Consider the following 17,653-nt stretch of genomic DNA (forward strand, 5'->3'; position numbering starts at 1 on the left):
TCAACGCATCGATACCGAATCAAAATAATGACGTTGTATTTGAAATGTCAAATTGACGTGAAAGAAATAATGTCAGACGGTCAATCTCAATCTCATTTTGGTTGAAAATCTGCTATTTGGAAGTTTCAGAAGTAAAACAGACAGTCTCCTACTTAATTATTACTGCATTTAATACCAGGGTGGAGTAAAATCGTGCAGGGTGCTTATAGTTATTCAGCCATGGCTAATTATAATCCCAATGAATACGCATGGCAAACACAAAACAATAGCCAAAGTTATACATTTGATACTTCCAATACTTTTTCTGATCCAGTTCAAACATTAGGTAAGTAGTGAACAGCGTGTTTCATCAAAAATGAACTCTTAAGAACTGGTTATACAAAAATAACCTATTAACGTTTTATTTTTCAGATTTCCAGACATTTCCTACAGAGCAACAAAATTTCTCTTATGATCAGACCCAAGGCAATATACCTCCCAATAATAACCAATATTATAATCCAAATTTATTTACACCTGCGCCCATAGCCGGCGATGCTCCTGGAGATACAACCGAGTTTGACGAACCACCATTATTGGATGAGTTGGAGATCTATCCTGACCGAATATTGGAGAAAACCTTAGCTGTACTGAATCCTTTCCATGGGCAGTCCAAAGCTGATGATGCTAATTTTCTTTTGCGAGACACAGATATTGCAGGACCTATAGCATTTTGTTTGGCATTAGCAGTTTGTTTATTCCTTTCAGGGAATAAGGCCCATTTTGGTTATGTATATGGTCTCTCTGTAATGTCAGTTATATTGATGTACTTTTTGCTGTCTTTGATGAGTCGTACAGAGGGTGTCTTCACTGTACTTAGTGTAGCTAGTGTTTTAGGGTACTGCATGTTACCAATGGTTGTTTTGGCAGGGTTAGGAATCTTTGTTTCTTTAGAAGGAACTATAGGATTACTTATATCTGCCATTGCAGTGGTTTGGTCAGCGCTATCAGCAAGCAGGCTGTTTGTCACAATGTCAGGAGATGCAGAACAGAGACCACTAATAGCATATCCTTGTGCACTGGTAAATGGAGTATTTGCCTTGTTAGTTTTGTTCTAAGATTTCAGAAACACCTAAAGCCAATAAGATTCCAATACTGTCTTACTGAATGAGTCTACATCGCTTTAGTAGGTCTTTTTACTTTTTACCACTGTTTGTTTGTATATCTTTCATGAAAGGTTAGATGTAAAGGGTCATATATTTTGTAAAAACAAAACTTTGGGCCTGGTCTGGATTTGAAAAAAATCCAATAAAATAAACTCTTGAAAGTAACAAGTGAAGATTGGGATAGTGTGATCTTTTGAAGGTTTTATGCATCAACTTAAAAATGTTTGACCCTGGTCACTAACTAGTTAAGAAAATAATGATAAAATTGTTATGTCTATATTCACTATTTTGTATTATACCATAATTTAATAAAAATTCTGTTTGTATGGAATGTGTAAATAATAAATAACTATATTTTATTAGATTGCATTTTTACTGTAAAATAAAAAAATGTAATGCACAAAATATTTTAATATTATTAAATATTATGGTTCTAATAATTAACTACATTCGATTGTACAGGGTGGGTCGATCACTAAAGAAGTTCTTTAGGATCATGACTTGGGCGAATGCAACACAGACAATAGCCAGGGTCTCGCCAGTTGACCACCAGAATACTCTTTCGTTCAGGTCTTCTGCCCTTTTTCTGCTTTGAGCTTCTCTTAGTCTATGGTGGGTTTGGTGATCAATAATTTGGTTAAGTGCTGTATGAATATCATTTGCTGAAGTCTCAAGCTGAAACAAAGGAATAAAGAAATAAAAAACCAGAAACAAAAATAAATTGGGCAGATGAAATGACATTAACATATCAGATTACTGTTGCTTTTGAACATGGAAACATTATCCAAAAAATTATTACCTAGTTTCCTAAAGTTGGTAATTCTTACCTGCTTTGCTTTGTTTAGATTACTAAAACTAACAAATCTAACCAACCTACTTAGACAAGTTATTTTTTGATTAAAGATACTTTTTCAGACCAAGTTTTCATGTTCTAAACCCAACTGCAAGATCCTTAAAATTTGTTCAAAAGGGGAGGTTATCTGCTAACTGTTGGCATTAAAAACTATCAAGTTTACATTCACTGATAAAATTTCAAGGGGAAGACAAATTTTTTACTGCACACATAATATGCCAATAATGTTCATTTGAATAAATGTAGTTCTGTATAATTACCTGTGTGAGTACAGTTGCATGTTCTCCTACCCCTGGTAAAGCTTTCTCAGGCCCAACATTCATTTCCATATACACCAGTTTATGGGAGAAAGTACTAAATTCATTGCTAAAGCAGGCCTTGTAAACACCTAGAAATTAAAGGTAAGTAAGTAATATACTCTACACAATTTCCTAATAGTTAAAATGGTAGAAATAACAATAAGAGCTTATGCGACCAAAGTTAATAACTTCTCACTTTTACACTTTGAACATTGACAAGCATTGACATTCATTGTTACACATTAAGTAACTTAATGGGAAACACCGGCTTTTCCTTCCTTAAAAATAAATCTTCCACCAATGTTTGTAGATTTATAGAGTAAAAGTAGCAGAATAAATGAAACATGGTGTCAATGGTATAAAAAATGTGAATACCTGTTTGCTGTGCAGTAAATTGGAATGAATCATATTGCATTTTCTGTTGTTGATAAAGGATTTGTTTATTAGGCCCTTCTATTTTAACATCCACGTCATATTGCCCTCCTGTTATAACCTGAAACAGATAATTTATTTGGTAATGTTTGATTAATAATCGAGAAAACTTATGTATGGTATGGTAGGTGTGTAACTTGTGCTTGTACTTTGTTGTGACTGTTATTATCATTATTGAAGGTTAGCTGAGAATAAATTAATACCAAAGGTGATTTTGTTTATCAAACATACGATAATATTGGGGCAAAAAAATGTTTACTTGATATTCTAACGATGCTGAAGTATTCTTTTCTATATCTTGATAAAAACATTCTACGGCGCTATCAGGTAGTTCAAATGTCAACTCAACACTTTTGGAGAATATTCCACTAATTAATGTTAAGAATATCGTAACTAAAATAGGCGTTGTAATCATTTTAGATGAACTAATTGCCGGTTTTGGAAAATCACTATAAAACTTATTCACAAAATGCATTGATTGACATTTTTCCACGACACGTAATTGGCTGCGTTCCTATTTCAAAAAGTCACTGCAGTAAGAGATACGTTCAGTACCCAATAAAAAAAATGTTGCGTTCATTGTAATACATACCGACCGAAAATGAGTTTTTTTTTAAGGAACAGTGGCAAGAAAATGAGGGAATGAACGCCGTCTCCTGTTCGCTGGCAACACTGGGTGTTCATCCACCTTTGTTTGTATCAACCAATCGTGATCATTCTAATTGGTATTGCAATGGCAAAAAACGTAGTTCGTTTAAATAAGTTTTCTTCATTTTTTGGATAGACTGTATTCATTGGCCTGTATGCAATTGAATATGTTATTGGACTAGCACTCAAAGTTGACTTGCATCACAGATATAAAAACATTACACTGTGACTTGCATTTATTAATAGGTAGCCAGAGGGCAATGATCGCCAATTTTTAGGGAATAGACGGAGACGGATGTTATAATGCTACAAAAATAAGAATGCCGATTTGTGATCTCAAATAATATGATCTGCTGTACCCTAATGAGACAAGATGACAAAGACAAAGATTATTTATTTGCAAAAACATGAGTTTACTCATCAAGCATTGTATTGTAATATTATTAGCTGTTCGAATCGGTGGTGGCGTAATGGTTAAGACAGCCCGCCTGTGGATCGAAAGGTCTCAGGTTTATATCCTACTCGTGTGAACCCGAACTCGTGTGACTTTATATTATCAATCTCATATCATATTTATAGTAGTTTTCATAGACCACCCCTTGCTTCCGGTGAAGGAAAACGTCGTGAGGTAACATGCACACTGGTGGACAGTTTAGTTCACTAGTGTGTATGCGACTACCTGCCTCTAGATGGCAGTAAGTAGTCGCAAGTCATGTCAGATATGCCTTTAGGCTACTTGAATAAATCTGACACCAGTGTTAGCAATAACACACTCGATATGATGATGATTAGCTGTTAAGCTTTGTTCCTAAAATGAAAGAACAAACTAATTTTATTTCTAAAGTTATTTTGAAATATACCTTCCTAGTTTTCTTGTTCTAATTTTTTAAATATGGACAATCAATTTTGTTTGCGTTGTTGGAAGGCTGAGGAGAAGAAGCAACCGGGAATATGCTCAGATGAGAAAGAGAGGACGTTTCTTTGTTTTTGAGATAGGTACGAATTTGAAATAAATAATATTCGGTAACAGTAAAACAATATTTTATTTAAAATTCAAGACAATACAATTAGAAAATTAAATTTTCACTTACTTTCAACAAAACGTTTCGCTTGTAATAAAGTAAAAAAGCCATGATTTATTTCAACAAATAAAAATACTGTGAATATAATGTCTTAAAAGTTATACTTAAGTGCATTAGGGTCTAAAATGAAGCCTATAAAATGCAGACAATACTTTACTTTAATGTTATGAGTTTAGAATGCAAGGCCGGCGTCCGCGTATGTCGTGAAGATCTTCTCAATGGAGTTCGCGTACGCAGCTGTTCTCAGATCTAAGCCCAGGTTGAACTTCATGGCAGTCTTCATGATGGCCTGTAAACAATTATAATGAATTATACAAATTTAAAAAAATACATTCCATCAAAATCGGCCCAACAGTTTAGCCGTGAGAGGTTATACAGAGCGAGAACTATGTACTTTCTCATTATTGATACAAAGAAATATGGATTTCGTTTGTTTTAGTCAAGTTCATAACTGTTAGCAGTTTCCGGTCGGGTCGGTTATTTCCGCCACCATTTTCTAATACGGGAATTTGATTTAAATGGATATAGTTAGTAGGATATAGGATATTTGTCACTGAACATTGTGAAATTTTAATCCTTATAACAGCGCAAAAAGGTCTAGTTTTCAATGTCATTCTTTTGACATTTGCTATGCGTAGAACATATTCCTTGTGTGACGTAGACAACTGGCATAAGACAAACTTACCCTGGCGGACCTCTCCATAGTATAGTCCAGTCCGGAGTGCACGATGTCCTTCTCGGAGGCTCCGGAGATCCTCTTCTGGAAGGACTCCGACGGCGTCACGGGGATGCGCCCGCCCACGCGACCGAAGCGCCTCTCCAGGGACTCTTGTACGGATTCTGAAATTAAATTATTTTTGAACATTTTATTCAATACGAAAAAAAGTTTCTTTTTGTATTACGAAGTGACGTCATTTCTCATGGATTTTGAGAAATTCCTTTTCAGACTGAATAAAAAATTTCCGCGACGAATAGTTTGCTTCCAAATGTCGATAGATAGATACCTATGCTAAAAAACCCACCAATAACTTTTCGATCTTCTTTCGAAGTCAGTATCTTCCCTGCAAGCTTTATATATATGGATAATAACCCCTTGTTTATGAAAATAAAAATCACAATATTGGGTAATAATAATATACACTTAATCACACAGCGCGACCGCAGCGGTCGAAACTCTCTGCGAACCAACCTATTCGGTCATAGAAAATAATAAAATCGAATATTCCAACCATTTTCTAACTTCAAACAGATAGGTATTTGAATGTAACGGTTATTATCTATATTTGATTACCTAATGATAAAGCATTATACCTATTTGTGAAATGACGACATTAATGTCACTATTTACTAAAGTAATTGTTATACAAACCATACAGTAATAAAGTTGGAATTATGTAAAATTAAATATTATTTCTTTGATAACCTTTGACTCACGGTTGCTGCTGGGTGACCATTGTAATTATTTATAGGAGATAAAAAAATTCCCAGTTAGTAAAATTAAAACATACATAAAGCTAAAATATGTTATGTCACTATAGCACTTTATAATATTTGACGCTGACAGAAAGTGACAAAACATATTTTAGCTTAAAGTATGCTTTAACTTTTTAATGAATACAGGAATATTCTCACAGATATTTATAGCTTGTCCGTATCTTTCTATACTCTATAAAACATTAAAGTAATCTGCCATGTCGTGGTGTGATCGTTCAAAAAACATCACCTTAAGAGGGTATAAACTTTGTAAATGCATCAAATATTGAGTACTTATTATTAGCCTTCATCTCAGGTAGGTACTATAACATAGTACAATCAGACCCATGTCAAGTTTCCATGCAGCGGTGGGTTGAGCTATGTAAATGAAAGTGGAATTTTTTCACGCTACTAAGTTACGAGATAAAGCTGGACTAAACTACTTATAATTAAATCTTACCTAACAAGTGGTAGTTAGATTCCCTTTCATATTTGAAGGTGAGACGTCCGTACGAGACGTGGTTGAGGTTCTTGAGCCACTCGAAGAAGGAGACAGTGACACCTCCTGCGTTGATATACAGATCCGGAATGACCAGGATGTTGCGGTCGATCAGGATCTTGTCGGCCGCCGGTGTTGTGGGGCCGTTGGCGGCTTCTGCTATGATCTAAATTAATAGAATTAAATTAAATATAGGTACAATAATTTTATATGACAAATGAAGAAAAGCCCATACAAAAATAAAACGCATTTGTATATTTTACATTACGAACAACGCAACAGAAATTCTGCATATCTATACCGTAGATGATGGTAGGAACATGGAATTAGTAGTCGTCAAAACTATACCATGGTTAGGAATAATTAATCAGATCAAACCATGTACTCCTCCTACTATATATACGTTACTCCATACGTAATTTATGTACATACTCTATGTATACGTAACTCCTACCAACTACATATACGTAAAATGGGGCAAAACAAGCGACATAAAACGTTCTTTTAAGTCACGAAAAAAACGCAATTGAAATTAAATGATGTGGCGGGGCAGGGCAGGAACCAACTGGCGGGAAAAAATTTGACAAAATTACCTTTATTCTTTGACCGGAAGTGCAAAAATTTAAGTACGTAAGGACTTCCGATTACTTTATTGTTTGAAATTTAAAATATAGAATGCATGAGTTTGTTACGTTGTATCCATTTTCTACGTAATCACATGCTATTATTCATTTACACAGGGTATTCAGCGTCATATATAAAATTTTGTCACTTGATAAGTGTTATAAAATAATACGTAATGACGTTATCGTAATTTTATTTTCCAAAACATCTCTGGCAATTTGTTAATTTCCCTTTCGTGCTATTATATCTTATCGCAGTGAGATAACACAGCATAAAACTCAGACTAAACATCTGTGTTAATGTCCGCATTTGAACTGGGCGTTACAATCATAATAATTTAAAAATTGAGATGATTTTTTTAATTCCCCCAAGTATTATATGTCTGTTGTTATCTGGCATAAGAACAAACAATGAATAAGATGCAGTCATTTTCATGAATTTGGATTTGTACTGTCGTAGTATATTTTAAAAAATGAATTTTTAAATTTTGTCTCAATAGCTTTATGGGTTGTTTGCACCATCAACTTTGACGTTAACTTTAACGTGCGCAGAAAAATGCAAAGTAAGTACGCAATTTTGTCTAAACGTCAGCGGTGCGCCGGTTAAAATCAACGTCAAATTTGACGGTATAACTCACCCTAAAGCTAACTTCGTTAATACAACGAGACGAAAAGAAAGAGACTGCGAATGATCATAATGCCTAGGACGGTCCTAGGCATTATGATCATTCGCAGTCTCTTGATTATAAGCAATTCTATTTCGCTATTAGTAAGGTGCGAGGTCAAACGCCCCTCTATTTGATTTTAGGTTTCTTGAAATATATTACCTTGGTACATACCTTAGCCTGAATTTTATGTGCGTTTTCTTTATGGATGACCTGTTCGACGGCGGCGGGTACCAAGATGTCGCACTTCTCGTACAACATGTTCTCCCCTTCGTAGGCCTTCGCCCCTGGGAAGCCCACGATGGTGCCGTTGTCGATTCTGTAGTCTTCCAAAGCCTGAAAAAAGGTAGGAATCATCCCATATACCTCAAGTAAATTATGTTTTCACCAACAATGTTGTATGTTTTGGAATGATCCTTTTAAAATATTTTTATGGAGAACTAACGTCATCCCATTTGTTAAAACAATCTAACGGGCAACATATTTATATTTCTTTGTTTCGTTGTTGGTAGTCTAAAAACTGATCTCTGATAAAATTAGAAGCCTATATAATTTAAACTTGATACCAATGTTGCTCCAAGGCCAACTAAACGTGAATCATTATCAATTGTATAATAAATGAACCACGTGACGCCATTAGCAAACCGGTCAACGTTCTTTTGGCTGCGGCTCGTTGGGAATTGCGAATTATTTCATTCTTTGGTCAACTTATACTGGAAGGTACCAATCGCGGTAACTAAGTAGGCACCTTGATAGATTAGTGGGTTTTAATTATACGAATATATCGTAAGGTATTCAATTGAAACATTGGTTACAAAATATTGGAGATGTGAAAGCTTTTGAATAATTTATTAACTCAGGAGTCTCAAGTTACATTTGAAGAAATTGACGTGTCAGTAATCAGTTTATGTCTATGTCTCCCAACCCACGTAGGTAGTCTACCTACACCCACAATCAGCAAAATCGTTTGATTGCTTTAATAGGTGCTAATTATTGACTTAGGATTTAGATAGGTACTTATGTAGACGCGCCACATTAATTATAGAAATAATTCCTATTGCTATATGCGGAAGCATTTTTGTACATGGTCAGTACCATGATTGATCTATGACTGATCAGTGATCAATCATAGTTTTTTGGAGCGAGCGCAGAATTGATAATGGACCGTGTTATTATATCTATGGGTTGCCATCCTCCTTCCTTCTCTCTTTATAGGAGTGAGTTAAAAATGATGCAATTAATATTTATGTTCAAAAGTAATAATAGGAGAATGTGTTAGTGAAACACACTTGCGGCCTTGAATGATACTGGGATACACGCGTAGTTTCAGCAAACAGATAATATTATGTCAACAATGTCAAAATAATCTAATATGACGTGACCATGTTTGATTACTTTGCATGGGGTCGTTAGATATTGTTAATTAGTGATTAATAAAGTTCTTGTGTATTGCTGAGAGGTTTTGCTTGCTAGATAGTGAATTCACGATCTAGTATCGTGAATTCGTGATCACACGCAAGTAGGGTTGCCAGTGCAAGGTCAACAAACACACCATTTTATTTGACCAGACAAGCATTTCAAAAGCCTAATTATCTATAATGTCCGACTTTATCCAGACGATTGGAAAATCTATGTGAATTCTCCTTGTACGATAAATACGTACTTAGTACTCATTGACCCAATACACATTTGTCTAAGAGCAGATTTTTTGACACTATTAAAATCTTTCTACACATAAGTGTTTACCTTGGGGTCGATGCCCGCGGGGTTGTGGATGGCGCCGTCGTGCTCGATGACGCCGATGCAGGTGGCGCCCGCGCGCACGAGGTAGCGGCACGTGTGGAGGCCCACGTTACCGAAACCTTGCACGATGAAGGTCTTGCCGCCCCAGCCGGGGGTTGTGCCTATTAATGTATTCAATGGATAATGATAACGAAAACACAGTTTTCGTCACAAAGAGGTCCCAAATTAATCCACTTGTTGACTTTTAGTTAGTTCCTTTTACTTCGTTTTTAGGTAGTTTAAGTAAATACCTATTTCACACATTTATTTTTGTTGATTTATGATTCATGTCATCACGTCGTCACCTAAAAAGTTTAATATAGAATTTTAAATTTCAACTTTAGTTCGCTGGTGGCGGGGATTAGAATTCGAAATAAGATGTAACTGTAACACACATTTTTTGTACGATTGCTTCTATAAATTATGTGATAGAAATATTTTGAAGAGATAGCTTGGCTCTTACCGATCATGCTCATGTAGTTGGCCTCGTTGATGAAGTTTTCCAAGCCGTGGAACACGCCTCTGCCGGTGGCCGACACTCTGCCGTGGATGCCACCCTGCGTCACCACAATAATAGATACTTATTAGTACCGAAGTTTTCCTAGACGATTCTGATTGACTTTAATTTTGTAATGCTATCTTTTGTAAACAAAGTTGTGTTTGTATTTAGTGAAGATAGTAAGAGTAGACACAGAATAGATAAGAACGCCGATGTTGATCACATAATTTAGAAAGCTGTGGTTATGTATGATGTAAGTTTGTACTAAAATCTATATCGAGCGATAGAGAGCAAATAAAGTCAATCAATATTCAATTAACCATATCTGCTCTGCAATACGGCGATTTTGGACATATTTATTTATATTCAAATTTTACAGATACCATAATGGTAAAAGGGCGAATTTATTACTTAGTAAAATATCGGTTGGTAAATCACGTTTTGGCACCTCAGGAAAGGCAAATCCTTTTTTCTGTGTGGCTAGCAAAGCTGGCTATTTCGTGATCGTTTACCTGGTTGATGGGCTTGCCGGTGACGCAAGCATGAGCGTTGATATCCTGGTACCCCACGGTCTTGGCGTAAGTGTCCGCGATCCACGACATCTCGCGCTCGCCGGTGCCCATGTCCGGGGCGGGCACGTCCACGCCTGGCCCTGGAAGGTGACTACAGTGAGAAGAGTTACTCTAAGCTTCTCAAGGATTCTAGGGGCGTTCGGAAATGGAAGGAATAAGGAACTCAGTGGTGCATTGGTTGACATGCTCGGCCTTTCGCTCAAAAAATATTTATTTGCAATTGCTATTATGTTAGACCATCGTTTGTATGTAGAAGGCAAAGGATAAAAAATAATATTTTCTGAAAAGAACTACTTATATGCACATTTATAAGTCTTGCAATAAACAAGTAAACATAGATAAAATAGCAAACATAGATAAAATAGCGCTCATGAATTATGCAGCGCCGTTCATGGAATGCACTGTGTTGCCGACTGCAATAATAACATCTTGTAACATCTTGGTTTGAGTTGAGAATAAACATCATGATGTCATCATGATGTTTATTCTCAACTCAAACCCAATGACGTGTTTGTTTGGGGCTTCGATTCTTCGGTTTTGTCATAGACATGCAAGACAATACCTTTAGGAAAACAATGAGATATCAATATAAGTACCAGTGGCTCGGCATGGTGGCGTCCTTTCCTCATGATTCTTCTCGAAAGGTTCGTAGAGAGTTTAAAGGTTTTTCGATCGTGGACAAACAATGGGAGAATTTATTATGCACGTCTCTTATTTTGTGATTAGATACCTATCACTCATTATGCAATATCCAAGTCGTAAAATCAATAACGACTAATATTGACCATTATGATAATTAAAATTGTTCATTAATTAATATAAGAACTAGTATTGATTTCATGAAGACTTGTGAGAAAATGTACTTTTTTTAATTACCTAATAGCTAAATGTACTCTATTCTCACACAATAGTCAATATTTTCCAGCAATCTAAGTAAGTCGTTCAAAATTGATAGTTGTTGGTATCGGTCGTCATGCAAACGTTTTGATGTCGATTCGATAGTAACTATAGTCTTATATAATCAGTGGTATCAGGAATAATAAGCACATTCGATTGCAGATAATGTGGAGCGTCACGGTGTATGGCAAAGCGGATTACTTTCGATATCAAGATGTTAAATTAATTTCATTCAAGTAAACATATTACCATTTGCGATATACGATCGATTCAAAGACAATCCAACAAATAAATAGTCAAAAATTTATTTTTACGTAAGTAGGTGTATTTGAGAAAATATAGGATCAACTAATGAGTTTTGAGGACATAGGTTCTCTGAAAATTGTGTAGAGATTTCTTCAACGATCGTTCTGCTAGGCCACAGAGTAGCTATAACATTTTTGGTGATTTAATTGTGTAGATAAATCAGAATAACGCACTTAGTCGATAGTATATATCGTAGGAATCGGATTAGCCATTTGTTTGTAGAACGTAAATGTTCTATGGCGTAACATCTAAGTTGTCTTTAGATTTTTGAGAATTGATTTATATTTGCATAACTTGTTAAGTATCACTTCAATACTTAACAAGTTATGCATATATGATTCAATTCACTTTTGCTTAGACGTCATTTATAAAAGCAGGTGAGTCGAAAAAGAACATTGTAGAGATAAAAAGAGGTGTGTCTGTACAATGAAGATACCGGAGTAAAATGTTTGGCATTAACATCTTGGACGATTCCCAAACTAAAAATATTGCTTTCAGTTTTTTTTTACAATTCTATTTTCTCTTTACAAAATTCTACTTTAAAGAAACATCAGCCAAATATCTTTGTCTGAGTTCGAAAAATGTACTTAAAGCCCAAAATGTTGAGAGCTTTTTTGACTTGATTCTGAGCTGAGAGCCACATACACATACAATGATGGAATGCATATTGTTCACTAAATATTTTCGTAGAATTAGTGTAGAGTCAGTAACTAAAACATAAATAAAATATACTTCTTAACTAAATCGTTTTTTTTGCTCAGCTGTGACATAACATGGTGTAACTTGACATATTATGTTATTGTCAATATCATAAAGGTCACAGACATTAAAATTTAAAATTTTATATAATTTTGGACCTTGATACAAACTGGATTTCAATACGTTACTTAAATATTTTCTTAGACTCAAATTACTAAAGGCAAAACCCACTTACAAGAAAGGATAGTCCTGTACCTATATCACATGTCGCTAGGCAATTATGATGCACGCCTGTGCAATTCACTTTGTGATAGGTCAGTGTTACGTAATAGTAGGAGTCACTGACCGAAGCCTAGAGATTTCCTTACTTAGGTAATGGACTAATTTCCAAAAATAATTATTTTGTTGTAGAGGTGCAGCAGGAATGTGATTGGGTCGCCCAGTGGCCTACACTCTACGGTGGTTCGAAAACAATATGGCTCAATGCATAGCAAGATACGAGTCATTGTCAAGTCCACGAGCTTCTAATTCTAACGCGATTAGCAGACTTATAGGTATAGGTAAGTGGATTAGGATATAGGTAAGTGAAAAATATTGATATGCATTATACTTACATAAACATTTATACATTATGCCTGAGCCCTAATTATATCGGGAAGTGGTTCAGACAGACACTGCAAAAGCATAGCTTATCTTGTACTAGTGGAAAATTGTATATAGGTAGACATTTTGCATCTTACATGTCTATATTGTCATCCATGTGTCCTCTTTTCCACTTGATTACGTAAACGTACTATTTGTCACGGTTAATAAAGTCATATCTGATATAGGTACCTACCTACCTGACAACCCATACATGTTATTAACTTTATCTTATTGCCAAAAAGTCGAGAATCATACCATTTTGGCTTTATCTGGGCTAGATAAGTAAAATTTACACTGTTGTCACGTCACCTAGATACTGTCTAAAAATACCTACTTATAGGTACAACCACGACAACTTGGTTCCATCTACTTAGCTAGGTACCAAGGAGATCTGGAGCGTAACATGGCTACTTTAAGTAGGTCCACTTCCGCTCTCAGTTATAGTGTTAGCTTACCAATAAAGCCTTTCTTGGCGAGTTCGAGAGTGAATCGTCGCGTGATCTTCTCCAGTTCATGCTCAGAGTACTCCTTGGGGTTGATTTTGATGCCAGCCTTCGCGCCGCCGAAAGGCACATCGACGCACGCGCACTTGAATGTCATCAGGGCAGACAGCGCCTTTACCTCGTCCCTCGTCACATCCGTTGAGAATCGAATACCTGCGAAACAATCACGTTTAGAATAAAAACTGAAGAAAATAACGACAATAGCGCCAAGGTGTTCGCAATGTCTATTTATAACTTTTAACTTAAGTAGATATAAATTGTGTACCTAATCTCATAATTTCAGTTCCCTGGGCTGTAATGAATGAAACGTTATGCAACACATTTCTATATTAGCATAGTTAATTGAAGGAATATAAGCGTTGTCATAGTTAATTGAGGAAATAATATTGTACTGGATGTAAAGTTTCATTGATGACGATGAACTCGTAAAATTTTGCTGTCCGCTAATTAAAAATTTCGTTTGTTTGTCTGACTTTATAACTGAACTGTACCTATATAGTTACTTACTCATAACTATAATGATTAGTGTTTTATATATCAACAATAGACAGGTCGTGATTTGATACCACTTTAGGTATAGGTGCTCTCATTACCGAACTCTCACTGCGTAAGTAGTTAATTGATGTCTCAATTTAGGACAAGACAACTCTGAGTATTAGACTTTTCTCATTGGCTACGTTGCCCAAGGGGGAACTCTACTTGGTATGCTAGGGTCAAATTGCCTTTACCCAACATGTTTTATTTTGTTTTAAAGAAATGCGAAAGCTAGTAGATCACAGAAATATATTGAAATCAATTTCTGTGAAGTATAAGATAAAGAAAAATTAATTAAATAAGGTAGGCAGTTAAGTTACCCAGCTACACAGAAATACCTATTACCCCTGTTACTTAGAATATTTAAAGTTGTAATGGAAGTTACCATTTGCTCAAAGTTTTCTCTAATCTCAGAGTAGTGATATACCTATATATGTACAAAATAAGTATCCTATCTAGAAGTAAATTATTTTTTAACTGATCTACACGTCTTTGAATGTGAACGTGACTATAGAATTTGTTATTGATGTCATATTTATTTATTTATCTCATTTAATCTGATTGATGATGACAGGTTCTTTACATATCGCTATGTACTTGCTGCCAAGCTGCAAAATGGTAAGACACACTGTTTTTCTAACGCGTTATAACAATGAAACGTCACAGCCACGCCTCCGTGTGCTAACGCGACGTAGGTACAGAAAAATATTTTAATCTTTAAAGTAATCATCACCCAAGTTTTTGCCAAACTGATATGAATGAACTCTTATTATTATCAGTGATGTCATAATGATTTTGGTTGCTAACTAGAACTATTAGATAGATGCGATTTTTGTCCCAGTAACTATGACGATTACTTGTGGTGTTCACACAGAACTACGAAACATACAAACATAAGTAGGTAGCAGGTTAATAATGTGCACAGCACATATTGTTTCTTGTTTTCACATATCTTTTAAAAAAGAGAGAGAACACATGGTCGCAATTACGTGCTACGCGTTCACTACGTGTTTTATGTTTCATGGCGTAGGTAAGGGCTACCCATGAAACATAAACTCTTAGGTACCAAAGCGTAAAACGTAGACGAATTATATATATAAGGACTACTTACTTACCTTTGTGTTTTGAACTTAAATGAATGAGATGAGTAAATCTATTTCTACTGCGATTGGTCTAAATGTGGCTGTGTATCAGAAATTATTGGTATTTTTTGACATATTTGATTACACCTAGGAGCTTATAGTTCCTTATGTAGGTACGTAAAATTACGACATGCTAATTTTGATATTGGAATGGCAGTTTTCAATTTCCCGCCATTGCTAACGTAACTTTCCTTCGGAGTTCATAATATCTTCATAAAATATCACAACTTCAATATATATCATAATGTCAATCAATATCAATAGATAATAAAAAAACATATAAGTTAGAACTACATAGCCAAACTAAGTAAGTACTTATACTTATAAGTGCAGCATAAGTACTTAAGTTCTGTAAAATAAAATAAAAGAAAACTGGTGGGTTAATTCTCACTTCTCAAGCAAGAATTAACTCAGCAATTTCCTTTTATTTTATTTCGGCATTTCATAAAAAAGTATCTAATTTTACTATAATATTCCCATGAACTTTTTTCCTCCTCCTTTCCTCCTTTTTGGCCAGTCTCGGATAGATAAAAAAATTAGGTAGTACTTACTTACCTACATTGTAGTAAGTAGGTAGGTACATACAGAATAAATAAATAATATTATGGAATTATTGTTTTATTTAGTGATCAAATTATAGCATCATTTGGTTGCTATATGTAATTTTGTATTGTATTGCCGCAATACATAATTATACAGATCGCAGATTTCAATATATATAACCGTTGATTATTCTATATGAATTAATCTGAAGCCAATCAAGCCTGTAAATATAATTCATTTGCATTATTTCACGTCACAACTCAACAGAGGTGCAGAATTTTAGGTTAGGTTAGCTTGTGTTTCCATCAAAATACTTGATACCTGTAAATATTTTAGTAACAATTAAAGTGATTTAGAACCATGGCTACTTCCGCTACTAATATCATTTGGCAATGAGAATAGAGGTTTGACTGATTTTATAATAGTATTATTATGTAATTTTTCAAAATGTGTGTGTAATGAAATGATGCGTGAATTTATATGAATCTACTACCTATAGGTACATTTGCTTTTGCAAAATTTGCTGTTTATTCAATTGTAATAGATATTGCGCTAATCAATTTATTATTCGCGATACCTAGCAATAAAATAGAAAGAGCGAAAGGAATACCAACTGGAGTAGGTTATATTGTCACTGTCGACGACTGTGTTACGATTGGCAAATCACGTGTCCACGGGCTATAAATAATTCTTACTATTATCAATATGTAACTATACCTGTTCTACTAATCGATGTATGGTGATGTAAGTACTTTAAAATAAAAAGATCGAAATATCTTAATTTCCCTAAAAATGAGACTTACCTCCTTTTGTTGGTGTCCTGTGCGAAGAATGTTGCGCTCTGTAACCAAGAATCATTTCATAGTCGCCAGAATCGCGCCTCAGAGGGAATTGGATTTCCAGAATATGATCACACGGCTGCATCAGCTTCAGAATACCGGCAACCTTCTTTTTCTTCTCTTCATTTGAAACTCTGGATTTCATATCTTCTACTAATTTATCTTCGACTACCTGACAGGCTCTATGGAAAAAATATTCCACCATGTCGAAGAATCTGGGATTAGCACTTGTAGGAATTTCTTTAAGCCTGTCTGGAATTTCATGACTGGCGTATGTACGGCAACAGACGTTCACAGCGGCGGGTGCGATTCTGACCATGTTATTGACGGCTTCATTTTGGATGGAGTTCTTTAGGGGCGGGACCACTGTTTTGGCGATATTCTTGAGATGTAACATTTTGCTGGATTATTTAAGTACTTCGTCGGGTAAGGTATCGGGTCGCCCTACAGTAAATAATAAATACACTGTATTTTGTGATGAAAATATTGATACGTTGCAGTGACGACCCGCCCCGACGGTCACAGGCTCACTGAATGAAGTGAGCAGTGGATATAATATTATAGGGCCGTCGCGCGACCGCGTCGGGCCGTCACCGCAGCCCCCCAGCTGCGGATTTTCTGTCTCATCGTAGTAGTTCACACTGAGAGAGATAGTCAGGTTAAGTAGATAGATCGCGAAGTTAGCTGGGGTAGGATTCTATAAAAAGGATTATGTACGATTTTAATTTATTGGAATTGACTCGTTATTAGATTAGTTAGATATTCATAAGGTTAAAAGACTAACTACTGATATTATACACGTAAGTAGGTTCCTGGCCGGTGCTAGTAATGTTTTTTTTTTTTTTCATAGAATAAAAACGACTGTTAGATATACCTCAAACTCAAACTCAAATATCGTTATTGCAGTAACTGTGTAGTACAAGTTATAGGTGGCACATGCAATACTATAGTTTCAACAGTTTACCCTTACAGG

General features: G+C 35.3%; 3 protein-coding genes across 3 annotated transcripts; 1 reads left to right on the forward strand and 2 right to left on the reverse strand.

Moving 5' to 3' along the window:
* The first annotated feature begins 49 nt into the window (after window positions 1-49).
* On the forward strand, window positions 50-1,507 carry Yip1d1 (Yip1 domain-containing 1). The gene is made up of 2 exons (XM_053749765.1): window positions 50-325; window positions 412-1,507. Exons 1-2 carry the CDS (start codon window positions 220-222, stop codon window positions 1,095-1,097), a joined length of 792 nt encoding a protein of 263 aa, XP_053605740.1. The 5' UTR covers window positions 50-219; the 3' UTR covers window positions 1,098-1,507.
* Window positions 1,508-1,541: 34 nt separating this feature from the next.
* p24-1 (p24-related-1) lies at window positions 1,542-3,252 on the reverse strand. Its single transcript, XM_053749766.2, has 4 exons — window positions 2,989-3,252; window positions 2,673-2,790; window positions 2,259-2,386; window positions 1,542-1,820 (listed from the first exon to the last, which is right to left on the reverse strand). Exons 1-4 carry the CDS (start codon window positions 3,202-3,204, stop codon window positions 1,590-1,592), a joined length of 693 nt encoding a protein of 230 aa, XP_053605741.1. The 5' UTR covers window positions 3,205-3,252; the 3' UTR covers window positions 1,542-1,589.
* A 1,149-nt stretch (window positions 3,253-4,401) lies between these two features.
* Gdh (Glutamate dehydrogenase) lies at window positions 4,402-17,318 on the reverse strand. Its single transcript, XM_053749283.1, has 9 exons — window positions 16,645-17,318; window positions 13,575-13,775; window positions 10,513-10,652; window positions 9,965-10,058; window positions 9,466-9,623; window positions 7,894-8,055; window positions 6,393-6,597; window positions 5,145-5,299; window positions 4,402-4,748 (listed from the first exon to the last, which is right to left on the reverse strand). Exons 1-9 carry the CDS (start codon window positions 17,075-17,077, stop codon window positions 4,632-4,634), a joined length of 1,665 nt encoding a protein of 554 aa, XP_053605258.1. The 5' UTR covers window positions 17,078-17,318; the 3' UTR covers window positions 4,402-4,631.
* Between the last annotated feature and the right edge of the window lie 335 nt (window positions 17,319-17,653).

Source organism: Plodia interpunctella, chromosome 9 (assembly GCF_027563975.2).
Source record: "Plodia interpunctella isolate USDA-ARS_2022_Savannah chromosome 9, ilPloInte3.2, whole genome shotgun sequence".
NCBI lineage: Eukaryota > Metazoa > Arthropoda > Insecta > Lepidoptera > Pyralidae > Plodia > Plodia interpunctella.